Source organism: Schistocerca cancellata, chromosome 10 (genome assembly GCF_023864275.1).
Source record: "Schistocerca cancellata isolate TAMUIC-IGC-003103 chromosome 10, iqSchCanc2.1, whole genome shotgun sequence".
Classification (NCBI taxonomy): domain Eukaryota; kingdom Metazoa; phylum Arthropoda; class Insecta; order Orthoptera; family Acrididae; genus Schistocerca; species Schistocerca cancellata.
In genome coordinates, this window is record NC_064635.1 from 170,138,442 (window position 1) to 170,160,421 (window position 21,980).

Sequence of the window (21,980 nt, forward strand, 5' to 3'; positions counted from 1 at the left end):
GACCTGGAGCGGTGTTGCGTTTTGTGCGGAGTGTATCAATGAGATCCTGTGTAGTGATAGGGCATTGAGTTCCGTGTGGGGAATGTTGTCCAAATACTGGAAACCAGGAGCGAGGGGAGGGACGGAGGTCTCAGTTCGATCGCGGACATCCGGGAAGAGGGAGTAATCGAACCGGGGATCATCGGGGATGGAAAATACATCGGAGAGGTAGGAGGCAAAGTGATTGGCCTTACTAAGGGTGTCAGGGAAAGGGTGATCATCATGGAGAAGAGGATAATAGGGGGAGGGTTTAGTTCCGGTAAGGCGACGGAAGGCCAACCAGAACTTGGACGAGTTGATTGGTAGGGTAGCATTTAAACGGGTGCATGTCTGTCGCCAGTCCCGGCGTTTCTTAGCCGCGAGCAAATTACGAATGTGTCGCTGGAGTTACCGGTGGCGTCGTAGTGTGTCCGGGTCACACGTGCGGAGGAAGGCACGGTAGAGACGACGGGATTCATGGAGGAGGAGAACGGCCTGTGGGGGTAAGGTAGGACGGTGGGGGTGGATGGCGACAGTAGGGACGTGGGCCTCCACGGCCTCAGACAAGGTCTGCTGGAGAAAGGAGGCGGCATGGGTGACATCGTCAGGGTGGTGGTAGGTGAAGGGGTGGCTATCGACCTGGGTGGAAAGGGTATCCTGGTAGGCAGTCCAGTCGGCACAGGAATAGTCGTGGACAGACTTAGGGGGAGGGTCAGTACGAGGGTCGGAGCGAGAGCGACGACCGTCTGAAACGGTGAGGAGGACAGGGAGATGGTCGCTACCAATAGGCTCCAGGACATCCACCGTTATGCGGCGAAGGAGGTTGGGCGAGGAGAGGATATCAGGAGTGGAGTTCGATTCGGGACGGGTGTGCTGGGGGATGGGGATGAGGTCGCCTTGAAGGGAGGAGAGGAACCAATGCCACCATCGTAACTGGGCGGCGGAACGACTATGGATGTTGAGGTCGGCGGCGATCACGTAGGAGGAGAAGGTACGGTCAATGTGGGAGAGGAAGTCGAAGGGAAGAGGGGCGTTAGGGCGGACATAGATGGTGGCGCAGGTAACGGTAAGGCCAGGGAAGAAGAGACAGAGGATCAGGTGTTCGGTGGGGTCGGGAAGGAGAGGTTGGAGCCGAAGGGGTATCTGGCGGTGGTGACCAATGGTAACTCCGCCACGCGCAATTGTGAGGGGGTTATCGGAGCGGTGGAGGAGATAGGGTGAGGTGTGGATGGAGAGGTGGGGTTGGAGGAAGGTTTCATTGAGGAGGAAGGCATCCACGTGGTGGGTGGCAAGGGTGTGCAGGAAGAGGTTCTTATTGGCGGAGAGGGAGCGGATATTGTTGAAAAGGATACGTTGCTGTCGTGCCATCACAGGGATTTAGACGAATGTGTCAAGACGGGAGAAGGTGAAATGGGCTTGATTGTTGGAGTAGGTGGCGTACATTTTTAGGTGGAAAACGGAACGGGCGGCAAGGGAGATCTGCTGGAGGGTGTGGGGGCGCTGAAAGGGATGAATATTTTGAAGGACGATGGTGAGGAACCTGATGATGTCCTCAGCGGTGGGGGGGACGAAGGGAATTTCCAGGAGGGGTGGGGGCGTCCAGGGACGGTGAGTTCAGGAGTGGTCGGAGGGGGTCGGGCTTTACACTTTTGGGAGTAGGTGGGATGGGGGAGATTGCAGGTATCGCAGGAAGGAGGGGATTGGAGGTTAGGGCACTGCCTGAGGAAGTGCGCTTGCCAACAATGCGGGCAGGTGGGGGCCTCGCGGCACTCAGCTGTGGGGTGCGCGTTATAGTGCAGACACCTCTGGCAGCACAGGAATTGAGGAGGGAATGGGAGGGGTCAACCTCATAACGCTGGTTAAAAAGGAGGGCACTCTCCTTCAGGAGACGGTCTATGGAGGGGGCGTGCTCAGAAAAAACCCGCATAAGGCGGGTGGGGCCGGCAGCGTTACGGATCCGGCGAACCGCACGCACCTCCAGATGGGGATGGGCCTGAGGGTGAGGATCTGGGCTTCAAGGAGGGAGGGATCCGGATGGGGGGGGGGATGATGATGATGATGATGATGATGATGATGATGATGATGATGATGATGATGATGATGATGATGATGATGATGATGATGATGATGATGATGATGATGATGATGATGATGATGATGATGATGATGATGATGATGATGATGATGATGATGATCCATGACATCAGGGGTGGGGGAAGGGGGACGAGGCAGAGCCTTTTTTGGAGCAGACGAGGCAGGGGTGCCACTGGGGCGCTTGACGGCGGCGGAGGTGGTGTGGGGGATGGGAACAACGGGAATGTGGCGGGGAGGGGCAGGTCCTGGGGCCGGAGTCGGCGCCGGAGATGGTGACGGTGAAGGTGGCGGCCTAGGCGACGGGGAGAGCTGGGCATGGACAGTGGCCCGACGGGCCACCACCCGAGCCAGAGCTGCAGTGACAGGCTGGGGGAGTGGGGGGAAAGGATCAGATCGAGAGGAGTGGGAGGAAGAAGCTGGAGAGGGGGCGACAAAGAGTGAGGGCGAAGGGAGAGTGAGAATAGGAGGGATGGAAGGAGGGGGGTGGGACCGGGCACACCATGTGATAGTGGTGGAGGCGGCGGAAGGGGAAGTATAAACTATGGCGGTGGTGGTAGCGGTGGTGGTAGCGGTGGCGGTGGTGGTGGGGGCGGACATGACGGTAGGGAGAAACAATAACGAACAGAACGAATAGGAAAGGACACAAACTGGGGACAGACAAAGACGAAGACGGATGAAGACGAAGACGGCCGTAGACCAGGGTCAGGACGGCGGCGGCGGCGGCGGCGGCGGCGGCGGCGGCGGCGAACAGACGGACGGACGGACGGACAGCAGGTAGCAGCGGTGGCGGACAGCGAGCAGGCATGCGGACGGACAGACGGACGAACGAACAGCTACAGCAGTAAGCGGCGGGCAGACAGACAGACAGACAGACAGACGGACACAATCTTCGAAGACGGAGATTCCAACCTGAGAGTAGCCCAGGAGTTGCAATCTGACGCCTACGAATGAGGGGATCCAACCCTCTGATCTCCAAAATTGGTTGGCAGAATACACGTCATTTATATTAATTGTAACACAAATGTACCAGACGCCACCTGTCGGTAATAGATTCCATTTGCACATACTGTATTCAGTAGATTTTTTGATCATCTTTTATCTCCAAAAATACTTAATTAAAATCTATAGATGTCAAGGTTAAAAATTATTTTTGTAAGTACAGATTTTGTCTTTTAATTTTGATAAGATCTAAAAAAACATAGGGCGATTTTTATGTCTATGGCGTTGGTGTGGACTTGTTTTCCTCTGCAGTCTGCTTCCGTGGTTCCCGCCATTTCGGTGTAGCGCCGCGATCCGCCGATTTTTCTGATGTCCATCGCCGCGGGCAAGAGGGCCGCGCAGAAGGGCCCCGTCAACGACGCCAGGCGCTGCACGCATCTTCCAGCCTCTCCATCACGCACCATCTCTCATCTCTCGGCCTCGACCTCCACACGCAACAGTTGTCATCTTAGTAAGTCGACATAAATGCTAAAATAGGCGTTATGATTGAATTCGCTTTGCTCGTTGAGGATTAATTACGTATCTTTATTTTTCTGGGTGTATATTTCAATTTCTTCCAAAATGTTAAGAAACCGTCCCTTATGAGCTCTATGCAGGATGTCTAAATTGTGTTCAATGTTGGTGTCTGAATGCTTTGAGGCAGCCATATGCGCCCCAAAAGCTGTTTCGAGAGTAGGTGTGCTCCCTGAATCTGGTCTCAAAGTTTCTACCAGTCTGCTGTAAACAATATATAGCGCAGTCATTACATTTGATCTTATATACACCTGAATCTTGAAATTTATTCCTGCTATTGCATATTTTGTGCCGGAGCTTCAATTTTAACGTGTTATTTGATCGGAACCCTATTTTAACGTCGTATTTACGAAAGCATCTTTCAATCTTACCTGTAATTCTTCCACTGTAAGTGAGAGCCACATATTTTTTCCTGTTCCTCTTAACTGCGACTTCTTTCTATTTGTTTCATTTGCATCTTCTTTATCTTCCTATAAATATTAATCACCTGCTTACACGTATAGCCGTTCGCTACGGCCACTTGTTTTAAAATACTAAGCTCCTTTGCCACTAAGATTGCCACTAAGCCAACAGGAAGTAGAAATCGTAGTGGCAATCGTAGTGGCAATCGTAGTGGCAATCGTAGTGGCAGTCGTAGTGGCAGTCGTAGTGGCAGTCGTAGTGGCAGTCGTAGTGGCAGTCGTAGTGGCAGTCGTAGTGGCAGTCGTAGTGGCAGTCGTAGTGGGCAGTCGTAGTGGGCAGTCGTAGTGGCAGTCGTAGTGGGCAGTCGTAGTGGGCAGTCGTAGTGGGCAGTCGTAGTGGGCAGTCGTAGTGGGCAGTCGTAGTGGGCAGTCGTAGTGGGCAGTCGTAGTGGGCAGTCGTAGTGGGCAGTCGTAGTGGGCAGTCGTAGTGGGCAGTCGTAGTGGGCAGTCGTAGTGGGCAGTCGTAGTGGGCAGTCGTAGTGGGCAGTCGTAGTGGGCAGTCGTAGTGGGCAGTCGTAGTGGGCAGTCGTAGTGGGCAGTCGTAGTGGGCAGTCGTAGTGGGCAGTCGTAGTGGGCAGTCGTAGTGGGCAGTCGTAGTGGGCAGTCGTAGTGGGCAGTCGTAGTGGGCAGTCGTAGTGGGCAGTCGTAGTGGGCAGTCGTAGTGGGCAGTCGTAGTGGGCAGTCGTAGTGGGCAGTCGTAGTGGGCAGTCGTAGTGGGCAGTCGTAGTGGGCAGTCGTAGTGGGCAGTCGTAGTGGGCAGTCGTAGTGGGCAGTCGTAGTGGGCAGTCGTAGTGGGCAGTCGTAGTGGGCAGTCGTAGTGGGCAGTCGTAGTGGGCAGTCGTAGTGGGCAGTCGTAGTGGGCAGTCGTAGTGGCCTATATACCATCGAAGTAAAATATGCCCATTTGTATCGCGGTGGGTTATAAGAGCGCTCATTGATAAGTAAATCTGTACACGTAGGTTTTCTGAATATGCTTTCGTGAAATAGTAAATTAGTGTCGTTATCGTTACAGACCTGAAGATGGTTCTGAATTAACTGAAACCTATCATATGAATAAAAAAATTTTGCACGCAAGACGGATTACAAGTAACATTATACAATCACAGATTGCAAAAACAAACCAAGCTTGACAGGTGCCTGAACGTCATTGCTGCCGTTGTTGTCAATCGATCGGAATGTCATCTCCCGTGCACAACACGATCGTAACGACATCTGTTGACAGTATGCTTATATCATGAATTAGATACATGACGGGAAAATAGCAGTTTGTATTTCTTTCTACACTGGCATGCAAAATCAGAAACAACAATGTTAATAGCTATTAATTGATGATATATGAAACGGGGTAAGACCTAAAAATATTGTAAAACCAAAAAACTATTGCTGGTTAATTAATTTAAACCTAGTTTAAAGATAAAGTTAGCAGTAATGAAGAGGAGAAAAATGTTGTTGTTGTTGTATTCGGTCCTGAGACTGGTTTGATGCAGCTCTCCATGCTACTCTATCCTGTGCAAGGCTCTTCATCTCCCAGTACCTACTGCAGCCTACATCCTTCTGAATCTGCTTACTGTATTCATCTCTTGGTCTCCCTCTACAACTCTTACCCTCCACGCTGCCCTCCAATACTAAATTAGTGATCCCTCGATGTCTCAGAACATGTACTACCAACCGATCCATTCTTCTAGTCAAGTTGTGCCATAAACTCCTCTTCTCCCCAATTCTAGTCAAACCTCCTCATTAGTTATGTGATCTACCCATCTCAGCTTCAGCATTTTTCTATGGCACCACATTTCGAAAGCTTCTATTCTCTTCTTGTCGAGACTATTTATCGTCCACGTTTCACTTCCATACATGGCTACATTCCATACAAATACTTACAGAAACGACTTCCTGACACTTACATCTATACTCGGTGTTAACAAATTGCTCTTCTTCAGAAACGCTTTCCTTGCCATTGCCAGTCTACATTTTATATCCTCTCTATTTCGACCATCAGTTATTTTGCTCCCCAAATAGATACTTAGCAAAACTCCTTTACTACTTTAATTCCCTCAGCACCACCCGACTTAATTCGACTACATTCCGTTATCCTCGTTTTGCTTTTGTTGTTGTTCATCTTATATCCAACTTTCAAGACATTGTCCATTTCGTTCAACTCCTCTTCAAAGTCTTTTGCTGGCTTTGAGGTTCGCCGATGACATTGTGATTCTGTCAGAGTTTTTATTTCTTCTCCGTGGATTTTAATACCTACTCCGAACTTTGTTTACTTTACTGCGTGCTCAATATACAGATTGAATACATATCAATGTATGTTACTTAAACCAATCAAGTTTACAATTTCTTTTAAGTTCTAAATTACTTCCACACTTGACATTAGAACGTCAAATCTTGTAAAAAGAGATTTATTTTTGTCTTTAAATTGTAAATGCAAAACCTAAGCGCTAACAGAGCAGAAGCTCTGTGGCTCCCTAATGCCTTCAGGTAGTACATTTTCATTCCCCACTCTGAAGATCATGGCAAGGTATAATGTCGAAACATCTAGGCCCAGTCGTTTACCTAAGACGAACACTCGAGCTCTGCCGTTGAGTGCAGTGTATTTACTACTTTTAAGATCACGCATGGAAAAATGTTCCCTGGTCCTGCTAGTGCGACTGCCGGCGGCGTGACCCGACGGTATGTGAGGTGCTTAGCGCCGCGACCCCGCGTGACCGCGACTTGCAGCGTGGGCGTGGGCGTGGGCGTGGGCGTGGGCGTGGGCGTGGGCGTGGGCGTGGGCGTGGGCGTGGGCGTGGGCGTGGGCGTGGGCGTGGGCGTCGGTGTTGTCAGGGCCCGCCTCGAGAGCTCTGCCCTTCAGCGCTCGTGTCTCAGGGATGACTGGCTACGCTAAAGCTGCACCAGCTCATCACACCTAATCTCTGCACTTTAACCCTCCCGTTAACGAGCTTTTTCACACCTCTATTTTACCAAGCGGGGTATTTGGACTACCCCAAAAGAGTTTTGTGTTTTATTGTAATATTTGTTCTCATATTTCGTTATTTCCATTGATTGTTTTTCAATACTAAAATACAGCCTTTCACGTTATTAGAAGTATGTAATCAGATCATAGATACAAAGTACAAAAAAATTTTTATATCTTTCACTAAGTTCAGTACTCAGCGAACAGAAAATTAATAATCTATGTACCTCAAGTCACTGCAGTAAAATAACACAACAGAATGAGATTTTCACTCTGCAGCGGAGTATGCGCTGATATGAAACTTCCTGGCAGATTAAAACTGTGTGCCCGACCGAGACTCGAATTCTCCGCTGCAGAGTGAAAATCTCGTTCTGGAAACATCCCCCAGGCTGTGGCTAAGCCATGTCTCAGCAATATCCTTTCTTTCAGGAGTGCTAGTTCTGCAAGGTTCGCAGGAGAGCTTCTGTAAAGTTTGGAAGGTAGGAGACGAGATACTGGCAGAAGTGAAGCTGTGAGACCGGGCGTCAGTCGTGCTTCGGTAGCTCAGATGGTAGAGCACTTGCCCGCGAAAGGCAATGGTCCCGAGTTCGAGTCTCGGTCGGGCACACAGTTTTAATCTGCCAGGAAGTTTCAAAATAACACAATACTTTTTCAACTTTTCAGTCAAGCACATTTTTGCACTGCATGCACTTCACAGTAAAAGTTTCTTCTCTGTATATCACAAACAGGTTTCTTGCACGTTACACAACAGAATCTTGTTTCTCTTGCAATCTTGACATTGTTGTGACGTTGGTAACTTGGAACACTGGGTCTGGATCACTGCTGTAGGAATTGCAATACCACAAGCTTTTAGTGCATCTTGTAAATCTTTATGAAGACAGTTGATAATTTTGGTTCTTGTTTCCATGTTGCCTTTGCTGAGTCCAAATGCCAGTTCAGTCGTGAAGAGTTTGCGTCGGCTTCGGTTATTCTTGTGCCATTCCGGAAATCTTTGAGTGTACAGAATATATGCATTCAGTGCTGCAATATCTATCACTTCCATGAAGATTCTTAGTGGCCACCGCCTCATTCCTCTGACACAACTGTATTACCTTGTCGTTTTGTCCCCATTATCTACAGCCCCTTTGGTTTTGTTGTAGTGCAGTATGATTTCGGGTTTGTGTTCACTTTCTTCGCCACTCATTTGTGTCTCATTATGCTGAATAGAGAGTAGTATTACTCCGTTTCCCTTCTTTGGAACATAAGAAACTAGGGTCAAGTCATTTGTGAAACCAAACATTGAGGAGTGAACTTCTCTCTTTCTGTTTGGCAAGAATTCTTTCGGAATCTTTCTTATTGGAACGCAAGGTACCAACCAATGTCGTGTTTCGTTTTAGTAGTTCAGCAGCCAACGGAAAACTGGTGAAAAAATTCAGTTTTTACACCATGACAGTTATTCAGAAATGGTTCCATCAGATCCAAAACAACTCTGTCCTTGATTCACTTCACGAGTATTGTCCACCATTCCTGTGTAAACTTGGATCCGTAATAAGTAAAATCATATCAGCACAAACCCAAATTGTAATGCCATACTTGCCTGGCTCGCTCTTCACATAAACCCTAAAAGGGTAGTTTGCTCGGTACGTTGCTAATCGTTCATCAATACTCACCTATTTATAAGGATAGAAGTTAGATTTAAATTTGTAGAACACTAACCTGTTGGCTTGTAGCTTGTCGGTTTCTTCAATTCTCTGTGCTCTTGTGTCTCTGTTGTGAAATCGCAAGCATTTCAGTATAGACAAAAATCGGTTTCTTGACACGGCAGCAGAAAAATATAGTTACCGAAAGGCAACATTACCTCCCCACAGGTCGGAAGCACTTCCGCGATGTCCATGAGTTCGACCAGCTCCTATTAAAATTGCTAATACAGTGTACACTTCAGTTGCATTTATATCTCTCCATATCGTTTTGTTCGAAGAAAGAGCTGCATTCCACAACGAAATTACTCGTTTGACGTCCCTGTTCGTTTCTTCTAGAATGATGCTCACGATTTCCGGTGTGAGAAATAATAAAAATGACTCTGTTATTGTTTTGATTGTTTTTCCATTATTCACTGGGCCAGGTGTTACTTTCAAAGTGTTGCGACGTCGACGCCGCCCACCTTTTGGTGGTTCTGATGTGTTGGGAAATGTGCCAACACCTTGTAGATAGAGGAGGCCGAAATGCACGCTATAATCTAACGCAGACGGGCGTTAGGTGTGAAACAGGATACGTAATGAATGCTATAAAGAAAAGTACGTAGCTGCGGGAATACATAACTTTAATCCATCATTTGTATACAGCATTCTTGATGATACAAGTGAGACTCTCTCTAGAAATGGTTAATGGCGCCTTGCTATGTCGTAGCCATGGACTTAGCTGAAGGCTATTCTAACTGTCTCTCGGCAAATGAGAGAAAGGCTTCGTCAGTGTAGTCGCTAGCAATGTCGTCGTACAACTGGGGCCGAGTGCTCGTACGTCTCTCTAGACCTGCCGTGTGGTGGCGCTCGGTCTGCATTTACTGACAGTGGCGACACGCGGGTCCGACATGTACTACTGGACCGCGGCCGATTTAAAGCTACCACCTAGCAAGTGTGGTGTCTGGCGGTGACACCACAGGTTCACTAGAAAATTGTAGTCCACTTCTAGAAACAAACAAATCTCCAGTGTCTCGGTCTTCTTCTCCTTCTTCTACTACTACTACTACTACTACTACTACTACCACTACTACTACTACTTCTTGTTCACATGAATGAGTAGTGTCTTCTGATATTTCATCATCAGCTTCATCTGACGCTATAATATGGTCTTTGTCAAGAGGTTCCATATATTCATTCAGTTCATTATCAATGTCCCATTCATTTTCGTCACTGACATCAGAATTGTATAGAATTTCCATGATCGCTAGAAAGTCCTTTGCAGGTGAAAGGCTGATGTTCACTGTTGAGCTGACATTACACGAGTCAGTCAACTCAACAGTAGTAACCAGCGACAATAACAAACATTGGATCTATGGCAAAACTAAACAAAGAAGATGGATGACATATTTCCCAAAATTTTAATTTTCTTCCAATAAGAAAATAAGACGCTTCATACCAAGCAGGGTAGTCTCACAATCCAACCAATAAATGACTTGAATAACAATGATAAAGCAAAAAAATTAGAAAGTCGTGAGTGTACTAAAATGATGGACGTTGAATTCACAGTCATGAAACCACAGGCATTTGGCCCTTCAGATAACATTATTATAGGGAAAAATCAACCTGGGGTAGTCAGAATACCCCGTTTGGTAATGCGAGGGTTAAATGTGTGCCCGGGAGTGAAAAGTAGCTACTTCTTTGTCAGTTGCTATCTGAAGCTCACTCGTTGTTAACCAGAATAAACAAACAATTTTTGAAATAGTGAATTTTTTACAGGGTGTTTCAGTAAGAGCGTGCGAAAATTTTAACAGAACTCTAAACAATTTTGAGGTAGGGAACTGAGGTTGGAGAAACCAGCTTAAGGAGATAATAGGAATAAAGTCACATTACTATGCAGTTAACTGCAAGTAATGTAAATTGAAAAGTACAAATACCGTCGCTGATACAATGAACGTACCACCTGTGGTTCGAAACACGCCAGGGATATTGGTCATCAACCTCAATGCAAGTTTGACGTACCCTGACAGTCAGTTTCACAACAACTAAATCAGCGAACATCACATGCAATTAATTGCAAGAATTGTGTATGAGGCCCCAGTGCACACGGAGATGCAGATACAAGTGACTTTATTTCTACGGAGATATATTATCCTGGGGATTCTGATCAGGTGACCTCACAGGCCATGGAATAGGACTTCCCCTTCCAATCCAACGCACGCGAAATGCTGTACCAGCACAGTTCCATCATACTGTACTGCAAGTCTGTGAATAGCACTGACTAAGGAATTGGCTTGCGGCGGCGCGGCTCCTTTCGTCCTTTCACCAGCACATCCCTGTGAACTCGTTGCAGCAGATCACCGGTATGAAAGCCGAGCAGAAACCTACTGTACTGCAATTCGCACCAGGCTGCGTACCACGTAACTATTCTAAGAATCTGGTAAAGGTCTTAATTTTGAATCAAAGGTAGAAATACTGGCAAAACTTAGGTATATTCTGAACCTTGAGACATGCACAAACCCTTTCATTCACGTTAGCAAGTCTATGGTCAGATTAGCACGGGTTTGGCAATGAATGTGTAACACTGTGTCAACGTATCTCCAGAAATCTGAACAGCTACTCAGAACGGATTGTTCTTAAATGAAAATGCTTGCCACACTGTGAAGTTTATCGGTGTCTAATGCACTCTAGGTTTTTAGTCACCGATTTCCTCAATATGCCACGGAGAATTAATGTATTTTTCTCTCGCCCAAAATTACTTACAAACATTCGTAGTTTCTAGAAAAGCACACGGAAATAATTATGCCTTCACTTTGAGTCCAGCCTTTCAGTGGTACGGTCGTCTGTAGTATGAGCCCCTAGGGAAGTTAAAGTACCGGGTGATCAAAAAGTCGGTATAAATTTGAAAACTCAATAAACCTCGCAATAATGTAGATAGAGAGTTAAAAATTGACACACATGCTTGAAGTGACATAGGGTTTTATTACAACAAAAAAAGCCCATATTGCTAGAGGCGTGAAAGGTCTCTTGTGCGCGTCGTTTGGTGTGCTCAGCCGCCACTTTCGTCATGCTTGACCTCCAAGGTCCCCAGATCTCAGTCCGTGCGATTATTCGCTTTGGGGTTACCTGAAGTCGCAAGTGGATCGCGATCGACCAACAGCTTTAGGGATGCTGAGAGACAACATCCGACGCCAATGCCTCACCATAACTCCGGACATGCTTTACAGTGCTGTTCACATTATTTCTCGACTACAGCTATTGTTGAGGAATGATGGTGGACATATTGAGCATTTCCTGTAAAGAACATCATCTTTGCTTTGTCTTACTTCGTTATGCTATTCTGATCAGATGAAGCGCCATCTGTCAGACATTTTCTGAACGTTTGTATTTTTTTGGTTCTAATAAAACCCCATGTCATTCCAAGCATGTGTGTCAATTTGTACCTCTCTATCTACACAGTTCCGTGATTTATTCAGTTTTCATATTTATACTGACCTTTTGATCACCCGGTACTTACAAGGCATGCAGCACAGCTAAAACCGTCAAACTATAGACTCCCTTAAACTGCTGTAAGCATTTTGTATGTCCAAGAGAAAAGACGCCCGAACCATTCTCCGTTCTGACGTTCTGATTGGTCAGTTTCCTTTAAGGCCAATAGAAAAACATTCTCATCTTTTCGTGACTGCCGGCCGGAGTGGCCGTGCGTTTCTAGGCGCTACAGTCTGGAACCGCGTGACAACTACGGTCGCAGGTTCGAATCCTGAAGCGGGCATGGATGTGTGTGATGTCCTTAGGTTAGTTAGGTTTAAGTATTTCTAAGTTCTAGGGGACTGATGTCCACAGCAGTTAAGTCCCATAGTGCTCAGAGCCATTTGAACCATTTTTTTTTTCGTGACTAACCAATCAATAAATAACACACTTTCGAACTGTACTTTTCCCCGACATAAATATTTAACATTCTGGTATTTTGTTTGTACTTTATGTTAAAAGGAGAGATAATCCGAGTGCAAATGAAAACACTTAATACGTTTACGTTAGCATATTATTATACAAACTTTCCCCGTCGTCTTCATTCACACTGTCTTAAAACGTTCTCATATTAGTTCGTACAGCGTTCATCAGTAGGACAATGAGCTATATATTTGCTGTTTACCACATTCAAGCATCATTCACACTACTAAAGGCATATACAAAACTGTACAAACATAAATAAACAAAAAAGCCATGAAGTAGTATAAGGAACAATTCACTAAAACATTCTCTTGACCTGTTTCCTGAATGTGTCTGTGCACTTCTGGACTGTAGTGGACAAAATTCTTAACTACATTAGTTCTTTCAGTTTAGTCCTGTATGCAACTGTCGTCTAGCAGATGAAAATTACAACTACGTACTCGACTGAACCCGCCTCAGACCATTTGTCACTGTACTTTGTGTGTCTGGAGAATGACCCATGCGTGTAAATACGACCCAACAGACTGGCGTTTCGCCTTATATCGCTCCTGTCTAGAGCTTGTCTCATTACAGAACGTTTTATGAATTAACGACAGAGTCAGCTTATGGTCAAGTAAAGTAAACAAAACCTGCATCATGAGTTCCTACTAATCAGGCTTTTCTAAAGTATTACTCATTTTTAGGGTTGCGTGTCTTAATCCACAAAAATGGAACCCTCATAGAATTGGTTTGTTTTCTTTCTGTCTGCCTTTCTCTGTGTCCTGCTGTTAAGAGCCCTTTTTCTCAGGAATGGGTAACCGTATCAAGTTAAAATTTCTACGCCGCCAAGGGACCATAGACAGATACATAACGACTGTGTACGTCAGGTATTATTTAATAAGACCATTCAGTTGAAACAGTCACATGTTTTGATACTCGAAAATCCACCCTCATCAAAACCTATAAGCTGCTTCCCGTTGACGTAGGATCATGAAACTCGACAAGAATCAGCATTTAACAGTACGGGTAGAGAAAATCATTTCGTCATTAGAATATACAGGCCTTTCATCGTCTATCAACTCATAGACAACAAGGTACGTTTTATGTTTGATGCAGTAATATTCGTCTAAGTGACTAAAAATATTTCGTTAAATCTTCAATAACTCCATAAATAAATTGGAGTCCACTGCTCGCTACTTTTCGTATGTCCCGGCTAGTATGAAGAATTACTGTAAAGCTTTTGATACACTCTTGGAATTCCTCGAAACGATATCTTGCCGGTATCTGTACCGAAAACAGGAAAAAATCATAGAGATTGTATACATAGTTCATCCACTCTGGGAACCTACAATCACCTTTGTAAGGAACCCTTAGTACGCGAGAGCTACTAGCGCTTGACCCATTTTTTGGTATTACCCAATTTATCAGAAGTAACATTACTTTTCGTAATTTAATGTAATGTTAAGAGTTACAATAGTTCGTTGGTAGAGAAGCAAAGGAACACTTTGTGCTGCTAATTCTGTGCAAATGTGTTCTTCTTAAACTGGTTCATCAGGTATACTGCCTCAATTTATCCCCATTGTTGGTAGAACAGCAGATCATCTTGGTCTCTTTCCTTCTTGGGACACAAGCATTTTAAAGTTCCCCGATCGAACCCGTGGAGCAAGAGGTAAACTCTAAGATGACATTTTCCGCAATATAAAGCTTAAACTAATAGAATGACATTGTATGCAATGCAGTATGCTATTGCTAAGAAACACTCTCCCTGTATTCTAACCGTGTAGCACCAACTGCAAAATCCATTAGCTGATGAATCTGATTGTCCATTTGTGGGTCCAGGTACTCACGCCATATTCTCAAGCATTTATTTGCCCCCTAGCACTTCATCTCTCGAATTTAAGCAAGAAGCACAGTATATTCTTCTGATTCACTTTCTTTACTCTCACTTCGTTGCTTCATGACACCGTGTTTATCAGATGTATCAAACTCTGACAGGCCCATCTGGGTGAATTCTATTGGTGAACTCAACGTTCTCTTCATCACTCAAAGTTGAGACTGTAACCACGCTTCCAATGCAGTAAACACTTTTTCTTCTTGATTTCCGGGTTTGAGTCCCGAGATATCAAATGACATTCAAAAGTTTAAAGGTCATAATCCATTACAGTGCAAATTAATGGAGTATTACAACTGAATGGATATTCCTCAGTTGATAGAAACTATAAAAAAGTGTGAAAACATGTATAATTAGAAAAAATATACATTTGGCTTTATTTCGCTGGAGTTGTGCAGTTTAAGAATCTGAAGCTTCCAGTCAGCGCTGCTACCTCGTAGCGCTCGGTAGGACGACGTAAAAGTGAGCTATTGAAAATGCAGTGTCTATCATAGAAAATAACACAGGCCAGAAAAGGTTCACCTGAAGACATGGCCGAGAATAAAAGTAAAAACTGGAGGTATCGCCCTTGATACCTCGTGACTGAAGAGGGTGATAATACACTCTAACACAAAAGAAGATGGACGACGAAGGAATTATTAGAATGGGACGGAAATCAGTGGACGTGCTGTACATGTACAGACAAACAAATGGTTACATTTTCAGAAAAATTGGCTCTTAGACTTGCTCAAGAGAAATAAATCCACAAACTGAGAAAATCATCCAAAGGTGCACTAATGCGTTGTAGTCAACGAATGTTGAAACCTTCCCATCTCCACTATATACCTCTTTAGTTACGCAACCTTCCCTTTTACAAGAACCTATGAAACCTTCCCTTAGGACCCCCGCCCCCAGGGAGTCCACAACTCTTTTGTGGATACATGCGTAGCGAGCACGGGACCCCGAGCTAATGTGGCCCTCCTTCCTTTCCGGGCTGCATACCTTCCTTTTCCGCATCCTTCCCTCTCCCCCATCTTCGCCCCTCCTCCCCTCACCTCTGGCTCTTTCCTTCCCTTTCTCCCCCTGTGGGAGTATGGTTTGTGCCTACGTCCGGAGACGGACGCTCGTAAATATACAAGCAGAGAAGGCAAAGAATGCGGTACGTCTTAATCCTTCCTTTGTCCTTCCTTTTTCCTTACCTCTTCTCTTTACCCTTTTCTCTGCTGCGGCGTTTGAGACCTCTCCTCTCCTCTTTCCTTTCCCATTCTTTGTTTTTCCCTTTCGCTTTCTTCCTCCCTGTGCGTGTCTGAAGGCCGACCCACGCATTTTTGTGCGTAGCCGGTGATGGGGAAACGCGTAATTCACTGCCCCGGGTAGACAGGTAGGACACGTACTTACCCCCTGGTAATGGCCAGGCCCAGGGAGGGGTGATTACCCGAGCTGATACCTTCCGAAAGTGCCGATTGGTCCATCCGTCCGTTTCTCACAAGGTCCCTCTGTTCACACCTCAGGTCACACCTCCCAACAATCGGAGACGCCAGTAATCATGGGGGATTCTTCCGCAATTGTTTCCTCACCTTCCACTATGTCTGCTCACAAGCGTAAGTTCACTGAGTCTCAGACTGAGAAACAACAAGGAACTGAGGCAATGGTGGAAGAACTGTCTGTGGCTGACGAAGGTCACGACTTCTCCACGGTTAACCCTTTCATTATTCAGAAAAGTGTCGATGCAATTGCGGGTGCTGTAAAGTCTTGTTCCAGATTATGGAATGGCAACTTGTTGTTAGAAACATTCAGTGCCCTCCAGGCACAAAAACTGCTGCATACTACACTGCTACACACCTTCCCTGTCAGGGTTGAAGTGCACCGCACTTTAAATTCCTCACGTGGAGTCGTTTATACACGCCCCCTCGATGGATTGTCTGACGAAGAAATTCAGCACTACCTGTCTCACCAGGGTGTAACGGCTGTTCATGGAGTTACGAAAAGGGTTGACAGGAACATCATTCCAACCTGTACTGTCTTCTTAACGTTTGACGAAGTTCAACTCCCATCGAAAATCAAAGCAGGCTATGAGATAATTTCCGTTCGCCCTTACGTCCCAAACCCTACGCGTTGCTATCGGTGTCAGCGGTTCAATCACACCAGCCAGTCCTGTTCCAATCCGGCAAAATGTGTTACATGTGGCAAGGATGCCCATGAGGGTGCTTGTCCACCTCCACCCCTTCGCTGCATCAACTGTATGGGTGACCACGCTGCTTCCTCTCGAGATTGCCCCGTTTTTAAGGACGAAAAGCTCATCCAGGAAATCAGAGTGAAGGAAAAGATGTAGACCTTTGCTGCTCGAAAATTATTCGTCAGTCGACAGCCCGCTGTGCCTCAGACAGGAAAATACAGCACTGTCCTTGCTTCTCCTCAGCCAACAAAGGAGGCGGCCACGCAGACTTGCGACCTCACCTTTACTGCCACGGTCGTCAGATCGGCCAGCGCAAAGATCGCCCGTTCAACCTCACCTCTTCGCCTCCCCACTCTATGGCTCACCCTTCATCGGGTTCTGCTAAATCTCGAGCCCAAAAGTCAGACACCAAGCTTTCGAAAAAAGAGCATACTCGTAAAGATTTTTTATGTACCCCGACTTCACATCCAAAGGTTCCTCCTTCATCTAAACATCATATTTCCAAGAAGGCTACAAAGAAACCCAGTTCATCTCCTTCTCCGCCAAGGCGTGTCCCATCTACAGCACCACTTGGCGAAAATCGCCTTCGGCCGTCTCCTGTGTCGTCGAGGCGCAATGCTGGCGTCCGATCAACCGGCCGATCGCTGGTGGCAGGAGCTCCTCCTGAACAACCTATGGAGTAGGATCTTCTGCCTTCGGCTGCATGCCATTCCATGCTGTCGGTCGTAAGCTCTGAGCAGTCGTTCAGTTGACAGCAACCTTGGTCACATTCCTACATTTTCTGTTCACCCTATGTCCATTATCCACTGGAATATCCGCGGCATTCGAGCCAATCGGGATGAATTGTCGATCTCTTACGATCCTACTCGCCAGTCATCTTCTGTCTTCAGGAAACAAAGCTGCGTCCCCATGACCGCTTTGATCGCCCCCATTTTCAGTCCGTCTGATATGATCTCCCCTCTGTTGAAGGCACTCCAGCCCATGGAGGACTCACTCTTCTCCATGATACTCTCGATTATCACCCAATCCCCATAAACACTTCCTGCCAAACAGTCGCTGTCAGTCTATCCCTTTCAGGATACACCTTCCCTGTATACATTCCATCGTCCACACCAATGGCATGGGCTGATCTCCTTCATCTTCTTGGTCAGCTTCCACCCCCCTCCCCCCCCATTTTCTGGTTGGGGACTTCAATGCCCACAACCCACTTTTGGGATCTCCACATCCTTGTCCGCGTGGCTCACTGTTGCTAGACGTCTTCCACCAAGTGGATCTAGTTTGCCTCAATACTGGGGTCCCTACGTTTTTGTCTGCCTCCACGACAAATTTCTCTCATTTGGACCTTTCGGTCGGTACTGTTCCGCTAGCTCGGCGCTTTGAATGGTTCGCCCTTGCTGATACACACTCGAGTGACCACTTTCCATGTGTCCTTTGATTGCAGCCACAACTGCCATACAAGTGCCCACGATGCTGGATGTTTGCCCAAGCCGATTGGACACTTTTTTCGTCTCTACCGACATTCGATGACAGTCACATTCCCAGCGTCGACGATGAGGTCACACATTACCGACGTTATTCTTACAGCTGCGGAACGTTCAATACCACGCACCTCCGAATTGCCCCGGCGCCCCCCAGTTCCTTGGTGGAACGAGGCATGCCGTGACGCAATACATGAGCGGCGACGTGCTCTTCGCGTTTTCCGCCACCATCCTACTTTGGCCAACTGTATCCGCTATAAGCAGTTCCGTGCGCGATGCACTCTCTTCTTCTCGCTCCTCCGCCCCAGGACCGGATGGTATCCACGTCCAAATGTTGCTGCATTTATCAACCCATAGTCTGCGTTACCTGTTTCGCCTTTATAATCGAATTTGGACCGACAGTACTTTCCCCAGACAATGGCGGGAAGCTACCGTCGTTCCTGTTCCGAAACCTGGAAAGGACAAACATCTCCCCTCTAGCTATCCCCCCATTTCTCTCACGAGTAGTGTATGTAAGGTTTTGGAGCGTATGGTGAATTGCCGTTTAGCTTGGTGGCTGGAGTCCCGCAGTCTTTTAACACCTGCCCAATGCGGATTCCGAAAGCATCGTTCTGCAGTTGACCATCTTGTTGCTCTCTCCACTTACATCATGAACAATTTTCTCCGGAAACGCCAAACAGTAGCAATATTTTTGATCTGGGGAGAGCATACGGTACCTGTTCGAGGACACGCATCCTCCGCACACTGTTCTCTTGCAGCTTTCGAGGTCGGCTGCAACTATTTCTTCGCGAAATTATGGCAGAGCGCACATTTAGGGTGCGGTTGAACACTACTCTCTCCCGTACTTTCTCCCAAGAAAACGGTGTACCCCAGGGCTCCGTGCTGAGTTTTGTACTGTTTGCCATTGCCATAAATCCTATTATGGATTGTCTCCTTCCTAATGTCTCGGGCTCCCTCTTCGTGGACGATTTTGCGATCTACTACAGTTCTCAACGGACCAGCCTTCTTGAACGACGTCTTCAAGGATGTCTCGATCGCCTCCACTCGTGGAGCATCAAAAGCGGCTTCCGTTTTTCTCCCAGTAAGACCGTTTGTGTTAATTTTAGGCGATGTAAGGAGTTTCTTCCACCCTCCTTACGTCTAGCACATGTCAACCTTCCGTTTTCGGACGTCGCTAAATTCTTGGGTCATATGTTTGACAGAAAACTATGCTGGTCCTCCCACATTTCGTATCTTTCGGCTCGCTGTCTGCGATCCCTCAACACCCTCCGTGTCCTGAATGGTACCTCCTGGGGAGCGGACCGAGTGGTCCTTCTCCGCCTCTATCGCACCTTAGTGCGCTCGAAATTGGACTATGGAAGCATAGTCTACTCCTCTGGTCGGCCGTCTATTCTTCGGCGTTTCGACTCTATCCGCCACCGTGGATTGCGTTTAGTGTCTGGAGATGTTTACACCAGCTCTGTGGAAAGCCTTTGTGCTGAGACTGCTGAACCTGCGCTGTCCAATCGGCGAGCAGTCCTCCTGAGTCGTTATGCCAGCCATCTGCATTCCATGCCTGCTAATCCAGCCCATGACATATTTTTCGACGCCTCCTTTGATGTAGGGTATGCAGGCCGCCCCTCCTCCCTACTACCACCGGAAGTCCGCTTCCGTCAACTGCTCCATTCTCTGTCCTTCCGCTTTCCTAAAACCTTCTTGACAACTTTGGCTACAGCACCGCCTTGGCTCCGTCCCCGGACCTGCCTGCTCCGTGACTTTTGTCAATTTTCCAAGGATGGTACCCCTTCACTTGTTTATTTTCTACTCTATGTGCAGAAATGAAGGAAGCCACATTTATTTACACTGATGGCTCAAAAACATAGTTTGGTGTAGGGAGTGCCTATATTGTTTGCGACACCCCAAATCAATTTCGGCTTCCCGACCAGTGTTCGGTTTATACTGCGGAGCTTTACGCTGTTCTCCAGGCGGTCCACTACATCCGCCGCCATCAGCGGATACAGTACGTTATCTGCTCAGATTCTCTCAGCTATCTCCTCAGTCTCCAAGCTCTCTACCCTGTCCACCCTCTGGTCCACCGGATTCAGGACTGTCTGCGCTTGCTCCACCTGGGGGGCGTCTCGGTGGCGTTCCTCTGCGGAAATGAGGCGGCCGATATAGCGGCCCAGGCTGCAGTCTCTCTTCATCGGCCAGCTATTCAGTCGCTTCCCTTCACCGATCTACGGAGTGTTTTATGTCGTCGTGTTGTTCTTTAATGGCACGCACATTGGTCGACACTTCCCCATAATAAACTGCGTGACGTGAAAGCTCTATTCCCTGTGTTTGGACCTCTTCCTGCCGAACGCGTCGTCGGGAGGAGGTAATTTTAACTAGACTCCGGATAGAGCACTGTCTTTTTAGCCATCGACATCTTTTAAGCGGCGATCCTCCCCCACTCTGTCCCCACTGCTCTCAACTGTGAGACACCTTTTACTTCAGTGCCCCTATTTTACTCCATTACGTATCCGTCTACAGCTGTCTCCTGATATATCTTCCATTTCAGCAGATGACACGCGCTCAGCCGATCGCGTTCTCGAGTTCATTAGTGCCAGTGGGATGACGTCAGTCATTTGAAGCTCTTTTTGGGGACAACCAACCCCTTTCTGTAGTGGATTTTTAAGCTTTCCTTCTTTTACTTTCTCCAATTTTTTGCGTTTCGTTACCATTGCTGCTGGTTTCCATTTTCGTTTTTTACCGTTTCCTAAGTCACAGACCGGGCGCTAATGACCATAGCAGTTTTGCGCCCTAAAACCAAAACAAAAAAACCAACGCTGACGTTATTCTTTAATAGCAAAGCTGACGGTATTCTTTAACTATTAATTACGTAACTTCAGTCAAATTAAACTTTTTGTTGACAACAATAAAATAATGGGAAGTTTTACGTTGATGGTTTTTGAGATGGATTATAATCAGTAATGCAATATTGCTGTCAAAAATTAATTATATTCTGAATGAAATGATTTTACAAACTTTCAAATGGGACTTACTTTTTACAATAATCTTAGAATTAGCATTGCGTAAACATACCTTCAGTAGTCTTGAGTTTCGCAAAGAAAATAATTCAATAATATTAGTTCATCTGATGATTATAAACGGATATACAGAGACATCAGCTAACTATTATCTCTTGTAAATCATAGCTAGTGGCTGGCAGGCACACCGCTCCTCTCAACCTCTCGCTTCAGACCTGCTACAGACTCTCTTCACATTTTGCTTACTACTGACTTCCTACGAACGCTAAAGTGCGCTCTCTTGCCAACAATACTTCGGTGCAGACATTCCCTGCTACCCCAATTATTTCCAATATGACAAATATTAATTATTCCTACTTAATCCTATTAATAAAATGTAAACATCTTTCATAAATTGTGGTTTGACAATAGAAATGATAACTGATTACATGAGTTGTGGTAAGACGTGTATGAGTTTCACATTGTATGTCCTCCTGAGGAACGCCGTGCCAAATTCTGTCCAATTGGCGCGTTAGATCGTCAAAATCGCAAGCTGACTGGAGGGCACTTCCCGTAATGCTCCAAACGTTCTCAGTTAGGGAGAGATCCGGTGACCTAGATGGCCCAGTTAGGGGTTGGAAGCAAGAAGACAAGCAGCGGAAACTCTCACCGTGCGCTGAAATGTAGTTCCAGGATGGCTAGATGTGAAGAACAGCAAAATGGGTGTTAGAATGTCTTAGACGTATTGCTGCTCTGTAAGGGTGCCCCCAGACGGTCCTGCCATAAAAACAAATGACACTCCTGGTTTCGAGCTGTATGCCGGGTGAAAGGTTGACATCCCAC

At 46.5% G+C, this 21,980-nt stretch overlaps 1 protein-coding gene across 1 annotated transcript in view; it reads right to left on the minus strand.

Annotated features, from left to right (window-relative positions):
* Positions 1–4,185: 4,185 nt before the first annotated feature.
* LOC126106222 (saposin-like protein 11) overlaps positions 4,186–21,980 on the minus strand; it is a 67,348-nt gene continuing 49,553 nt past the window's right edge. The window contains exon 2 of the mRNA XM_049912452.1: positions 4,186–4,959. Coding sequence (XP_049768409.1) covers positions 4,186–4,959 — 774 coding nt within the window. The remainder of the gene's footprint in view (positions 4,960–21,980) is intronic.